This window comes from Malurus melanocephalus, unplaced genomic scaffold (assembly GCF_030028575.1).
Source record: "Malurus melanocephalus ecotype Western Australia unplaced genomic scaffold, MMel_1.1 scaffold_187, whole genome shotgun sequence".
Taxonomy (NCBI): domain Eukaryota; kingdom Metazoa; phylum Chordata; class Aves; order Passeriformes; family Maluridae; genus Malurus; species Malurus melanocephalus.
Genome location: NW_026623419.1, coordinates 456103 through 463476, shown reverse-complemented (window position 1 = coordinate 463476; position 7374 = coordinate 456103). Strand labels below are relative to the sequence as shown.

At 43.7% G+C, this 7374-nt stretch overlaps 1 protein-coding gene across 1 annotated transcript in view; it reads right to left on the bottom strand.

The window, feature by feature from the left end:
• Positions 1-1887: 1887 nt before the first annotated feature.
• CDH20 (cadherin 20) overlaps positions 1888-7374 on the bottom strand; it is a 117119-nt gene continuing 111632 nt past the window's right edge. Inside the window, exons 11-12 of the mRNA XM_057373152.1 lie at positions 4873-5124; positions 1888-3497 (exon numbers count right to left, since the gene is read on the bottom strand). Coding sequence (XP_057229135.1) covers positions 2998-3497; positions 4873-5124 — 752 coding nt within the window. The 3' untranslated portion in view covers positions 1888-2997. The remainder of the gene's footprint in view (positions 3498-4872; positions 5125-7374) is intronic.

Genomic DNA, 7374 nt, shown 5'->3' with positions numbered 1-7374 from the left:
CACCTGTTCCATAAAATGGAAAAAAAAGTGCCAGGCTGCCAAGTGACTACTAAACACCAGCTGGTAGGTGTTACAAAAACAAGCTGTGCAGCTATTGACTGTGCTCACAAGTTGAGGCAAACCTGAGGACAGTCAGAGAGCCTAAAAATGACATGCAGCTTAGGAAGGTAGGCTAAGAATTGCCCTGTGGCATAAGCACAAGGCTGTAGGAAAAGGACTGCTGGTCTTTTCACACGGGGAGATACACAGCTTGGGAAGCTGGTCCTGGCTGCTGCATGGCCTGTCTTGTAGGGACCACTTCTGGGGGCTTCTGTAGAGTCAAAACAGATGGGAAGCAGCTCCTCTTGGGGAAACTCTCYGTAAATGCTAAAGGTTTAAGGCATCATAATGTCAGACTGTACTTTTACACCCCATCCTCCCACTCTGTCTATAGCAGGAGAATTAAACCATCATGGTATCAGGATATGAAGAACAGTCTAGAGGCTTTTTTGTTACTTTAACTGTGACTACAGTAACGGGGAGAGACAGTAATAGCCTGAAAATACCAAATCATAGCTCTGTGGAGGGACAGTCATCTATTGTGCATTGCTGGCTTGTATGGCTGTGAGGGGTACATGCCTCATACTTGCCATGGAAGGCTTTCAGCAGAGTGTTGTGCAGTGGAAAACTGCCTAAAAASGTTACAGAGCCATAACAGTTGGGGCTTTAAGAAGAAAGAGGCATCTGCTTAAAATATAGAAAATGAATGTTTAAATCAGACAGGGAAGTGGTAGAACAGATGTCCTCCTGCCTGTGTTCTGTGGTGTCTGTTGGTGGCAGGAGGTGAGGAAGCTCTCAGAGTCTCAGCAGCAGCTTTGTGTCCATTACAACACTTCCTTGATTGTGAWGGCTGCAGTTCTAGTCTAGTGCTTCAAAATCAATAGGACATATGAGGGTGAGGGCTAAGGTATGAGTAAAAGAATCATTRCCAAATAATTTTCAGTGTTCTTTCTGCAATGGAGTAAAGCATGTTCAGATGGTAAGTAGAACCCATGCCATATTATGTTTGTGAAGGCACAGATTTACATCATGTCAGATGAGCAAACAAGAACTCATAAAAATCCTTTTTCCTTAGTGGGTGCATGGCTCTCCAAGGATGCATGACTGCGTATAAGCCTGTGGAAACAAGGTTCCTGTCTTAAATTGGTACAACATAAGATTAGGCAAAGCAGAGGCTGCAATGTTTTGTGCCCATTTGCAACAGGAGCTGAGCATGGCATGCCTGCAGTAAAAGTGTGGTAACTGTGTGGTTATGTGTGCACATCTATTTTCTGGGCAATATGAGGTACAGAGACTCCTTAGCTAGAAATAAATCTGCAAATTCCATTGCAGGTTGCTCTGCTTTCAGAGGCCTTTCACCACTTTCCATGAAACTTGTGTTAGTGTCATTTTCCTAGCTCTTCTYATTTACACATGCAATCAAGAGATGGTCCAGGTGCCAAACTGACTGCAGAGTAGAATATATAGATATTTCATCTTACAGTCTGTCATGTCTTTGAAGGCATGAGACTGTCAGGGCTGTGTAACTGGTTTCCAAGCCTACCAATGCCCCAGCCTTAATGTTAAATAAAAATCAGGCAAGACTTTTGACTTCAGCATGATTGGAATAGAASAGTTACTAGTCTGGTGGGCTGTACTTGGCTGATTCACTGCTAAGGGCAACGTCCAAGTGAACAATGATAAAAGAAGCAGACAATCTGCTTGGTTCTGCAAACTGAAGCCTTGTCTCCTTGACACAATGCTGATGAACCTTTTTTTTCTTGATGCTCAAGGCATGTAAAGCTGCAGATAAGCACTAACTGYTGTGAGCAAAGTAGTCAATAAATTGCCATCAGACTTTCCCTTCTGTTTAACTTTTATTAAAAGAGGTGCTAAGGTACTGTACTGTATGCAGTACATCATATTTATTACCAAAATTAACAAATATACAAAACTTATACATGTAATTTTCTTACATCCATTTATTGGTCTATAATACTGCATTTGTTCAAGTAGGTTATCTACAGTATGTAAACATCCCTTGGATTGACCTCACACAGATTAGGAAAGCCCATCTAACCCATGTAGTTACCAAATATAGCTTTTTCTTATTTTAAAATTTATTTGGCTTTCATTGGTAGAATCTAATCTTCACATTTGGCACATGGAAGAGACATCTACAGTGCAAAAGAGGCAGATTTTCTGGTTTTGTTCTGAGCAGTTTAGCAGAGTCATGGTTTTAAAGAGTCAAGAATAAATTTACACAAACTTGATAGGATAGGGATTAGTGTTAATGCCAATGACTCACAGATCAGCCATTAAACTAGAGCAGAAATTCAAAGCCTCTTCCCCAGCCCTCTCAGTCATGTGGGAAAAAACCCCAACCTCAGCCTTGTTTCTAAAGGAATTAAAAAGAACTCTGTTAGCAACAGAGGGAAAAGTTTAGTTTACAAGGAGCCCTCTGAGATTCCAGTTTCAATTTTCTGCTTTGCGGACTTTTTTTTTTCTTGTTAGCAAGCAATTCTTTTCCTTTTTAATGGGGGAAAAAAATAACCAGTGGGGAGCAACTCTTCTGTGGTGACAATTTCTCAGTGAGTTGGAGATTACAGWTGGAGTTTACAGATCTTTGAACCCTGATGCATAGAGCTCAGTAAGCTGCCGTGTACAAAGGGGAGAGAAAGGAAGAGACRGAGAGAGCAATGTCATTATATTCCAGGTGTGGAGCTCTCCACTTTTGCTGTAAAAAACAGGAAAAAACTTCCTTCCTTCTGTTTTTCATAGTTTCAAAAATGTGACTTAATTTAACTGAGTAAAGCTGATCCAGAGAGACCTTCAATCGCAACCTTCTTCCCATTCTCATCCAAGCACCGTATTGCTATTTTTTTAGGAGGCCTCACCCAYGTCCATGGAAGCATCTGATGAGAATGGACCGAGCTGGACACCGTTTCACATGGAAAGCCCTCTGCCATTCCTYGTCTGTTACCACAGAGCCCCGCTGCTGTCTGTGGCCCCGTACATCTCGGCCAGCTTCTTGAAGCGCGGCCCCCAGTCCGTCAGGTAGTCGTAGCTCTGGTCTGAGTCTGTCGTCACGGACTGTAAGGAGCTGAGCGACTCGGCCACCGAGCCRTTCCCTTCAAACATGTACGTCTGCAGGGAGTCGAAGGGAGGTGCCCACAGGTCCATGTCGGCCTCGTACAGCTTGGCGAGCACGTAGTTGTGGACGTTGTTGTCCATGACGCACGCCTGAGGCACGTACCGCGAGAGGCTCTCTATTTCAGGGAGCATGTCCTGCCGGTTCTTCACCACCAGCTGGGCCTCCCGCGGGTTCCACATGGCGGCGATGTCGAAGGCCTCCGTGTCCTCCTCCCCGCCGCCCTCRTCATCGTACCTGACGATGTTCTCGTGGATGTTCTCCTCCTCGTCGATGATGTACGGCTGCTTCCGCTGGCGCCGCATGGAGAGGATGAGGAGCACCAACACTGCGGGAGCCAAGCAACACACGGGGCTGTCAGCGAGGAGGCACATCTTGCCAGGGCTTCAGACTTTCTGCTGCCCTACTTTCCCCTGGGTGAGCCCAACCAGCCCCTTGGATTTAAAGAGCTGCTGTGTTTGCAAGCTGAGGGGTGTAGAAATCTCTCTTTCTCACTCCCCAGTCAAAATTAGTARCTTGAGGTCCTGCTAATCTGTCCCCTTAATTTTTAACTCTTGGTGACACTTAGGACATGTATATCCAGTGGTGCTTGCCACTTTGAAGCGAGCCAGCTCAGAGGTCAGTAACARTTTATCTGCAGCAGCATGGTTCCATAGAAATATTTTGTTTTCTGCTCTGTGGGTGGGTTTCACARCCTGCTTTGGGGCTGCCTCTTGGGCTGGCCACTGCGTGTGACAGAGATGGATGGTGCTAAGGCACCACAGTCATGTATCTGCCKACACAGCAAAATGCAGAGTGAGCCCCTTAGTCTGCTCCAAGGATTTTTTTTGTTTATCTGCAAGCCTCCTGCAGCACTGCAGTGCTGGTACTGCCCACCCACTGATTAGCATGGGGAGAAATTGTCACACAGGCACCAGGCCCCTTTGCTATTGAAAATGTGCYATCACTTGGTGACTATTCCCAGAGCTAGAACTCAGCAAAGATTTTGAATCCTGAAATTTTGAACTTGAGGTTCAAAAGAAGAGCCAGAATTGAGGCACTTTTAAAGAATCTTTCCTCTTTCTTACTACACTGCTTCTCAAACTGGCTCCCTTGAAATTTCAGGGGATGTGTGTTTTGAAATAGTATGTCWTGATTTGAGGGAGTGAACAAGGGAACTGAAGTTCTTTTGATACCAATAGCTAACAGGGGATGTAGAATATCTGGGGAAAGAAAGCATAAAATTTAATTGTGAAGCCAGAACTCATGCAAGATGCTCAGCTTTTTTACCACAGCACAGACACCATTTAAATGTAGTGTCTCAAGGAAAAAGGATGGAGGTGAGGATATCCCTCTCCAAAAGATAAAAATGGAGCTAGTGTACTGTTTTTTGTGGGAGAAGGATGAAAAGCTAATCTGGCCCCAGCCACAACTCTCAGTACTTCCCAGTGCAATACCCTTGCAGGAAAACACGGCCATATTAGACACCCCAGCACTTTGGGCATCTAGCAGAAATATTCGGAGGCTATAATTTCCCCCCATTCCTACAGTCCAGAGTCTGAAGCCATATGTAGCTGACTGCACCRTCTTGTCCTTGATTTGGCCCCTTAGGTATGTGTTTGTTGGCAGAGATGTGTGTGTGTGTTTGGGTCCTACACCTTTGGTGGATCAGAACTGAAAAGTCTGTCCCTCCTAAGAAGAAGAAGAAGAAGTGACGGCTTTACCTAGCAGGACGAAGATGCAGGCGAGGATGGCAATGAGTGCCCCTCTGCTTAGGCTGACAGGGAGGACGTAAGCCTCGGCATTGCAGGACATGACCATGCCCTCCTCATCGCAGCTGCACACGTGCACGGTCAGTGTGCCCGTGCTGCTCAGCACCGGGCGCCCGTTGTCGCTGATCTGGATGGGCAGGTAAAAGGTGCTCTGCTCGTGCTGYCTGAAGCCGGAGCGCCTGGTCAAAATCCACGCTGTGTTGTCTAGGGGCAGAAAATAAACAGAGACAACAGCTTATATGCAAATACATTCAGCAGAGAAGGAATGCTATAAAAAACCAGCCCTAGACCCACATCCATTTTTTCTTCTCTCTCTTTTTTTTTTTTTTTTTTTTTTTTTTAAATTGGTTCATCACCAGTCATTTTGCCTCTGCTTCCCCTATTACAGTATCTTCTAAGACCATGTCTCCAAACCTGAGAGGCATACACACCTTAGGAATTGCCTTGACCCCTTGTAATACAGGGTACTCAGAACAAACTCACAGTCCTCAGATTAAGCTAAGAGAGCTTTCAGAAGGTAAGCCAGTAATGAGCAGTTGARGGTAACTTCTTGTCCCTGTTTGCTTATGCTCAGCAGCTTTTTGAGACCTCAGACACTGCCACCATTTTGGAGATGCTGGCATATAACCCTTGTGGACATGTTATGGTACTCTGAGTTTTTTAATACATGGCATGCTCATCTGCTTGAGGCAACAAGAAGACAAAGGGAAAAAACAGCTTGCTATCCTAAAGCAGTAGCAAGTTGAAAATTCACAACTAAACATTTTTTTCTGTGAAATGCATGCAATTTCATTAGTACTTCTGCCACTGAAAAAWGTCAGAATGCTTTGTGTCATCATTGTCAGAATCATTCTGCTTTGATTTGACCATTCTGCTTTATTTAGTGTGACTGCCTGTTTTTTAGAAGAACTTAAATCAAAAGGAATCAAAATGATGCTGCTGAAAAAAATAGTAAAAGAGTGACCCAACAGCCAGTTGTTGTTGGCCATTTCAAGGGAAATTCCTACCCTTGGGGCTTTTTCCTTCATATTCAACATATTTTCTAAAATGTCAACATTTACCAGTGTCATTTGAATGCCTGTCTATATGCTCCCTCAAATTCCTCAGACTGTGCACCAAGCTTCCTAATTGGAAAGAAAGTTTCCGAATTAGAAATAATTCAGGAAGTTGTTCTCAATTCTCATYTCACAATGCCAAGGCAGAACTGTTTGGACATGAGTTTTGATTTTCTCAGTGCTGACTTTTAAGCCTTTKGGTCCCAGAGACTTTTGGAAAGTGCAAGACTCAATGTCCCCAATGTGATCTGGCTCACCAGGGAGTCTAAAGGCACTTGCAGAAAAGTTGTTCTTTCCTACAAACATGTCTGCACGGCTTCGGCCTGTAAAGATAAATGGGGAACACAGGTATTTTTTCACTTTGGCAGACCTACAAGCCCTGATTCTGTGCACTTATACTGTGTGCAATTTTTAGGAGATGACCTTCATGTGGTTTCTTTTATCACTTAGTTTTGTTTCCTGTTCCCTTGGATCAAAAGAGGTCACACGGTCTGGCCATCTGCATCTCCAGGTTGTTGCCAATGTACATTTGCTATGCTTGAAAATGCAGGGTGCTGATCAGCTGTTCCCAGGTGGATTGGCCCTGCTGCCTAGAAATGGCAAGAAACTTTCTGATCACAAGTAGACTGTGAAAAAAACCTAAAATATTCACATAGAAATGTTCTCTTTCCTTATTATTTCTCTGTCCACTCACTGCTAAGATTTAAATCTTGGGYGATTTGTTTTTTTCAGTGTAGAGACTCAGGCTACATGCAGATAAAYCCAGCTCTATTATCTACTGTAGTCTGGACACCAGAAATGATTTGATGGCTTTTAGAAGTGAAATCAGGAGTGTCATATACAGCCAGCTATGGAATACATGCAAACTCAAGCTAGACTTGCTAGACTTGTCTACTGGACTTAAAATAGGCTTAAAGTTACACACTCTGTGCTGCAAATCTTATGGCATCAGATAGTACAGGTACACTGAAGTAYTGAGATGTCAGTTTGTGGAACTAACTGTGACATCAGTGGAATTAATTTAAATTTGTGACATGTTTTAAAAAGAACTCAGGGTCTTTTTTCTTGCACATCAATGACATTTCAAGCTTTTATTCTGACAGCAYAAAATTCTGAAGTCTGCTGCATTTCTGCATGCAAAYATATACTGAAATKGCAGTGTCTTGTTAAATCACRTGATYCCAAGAGCTGGAGCTTTGAGGARARCCCACCRAGTTTGTAAGGTGAAATCCCRAAGTTGCTTAAAACTGGCTATTTACTGATTTCACCTTTGATATGACATGCAGCTCTGAGTATGTGCAGTGGGTGTGCAATAAGTTTCTTTAAAGTAACAAGTAATAGGACAAGAGGARATGGCCTCAAATTGTGCCAGGGGAACTTGGGATATCAGGAAAAATTT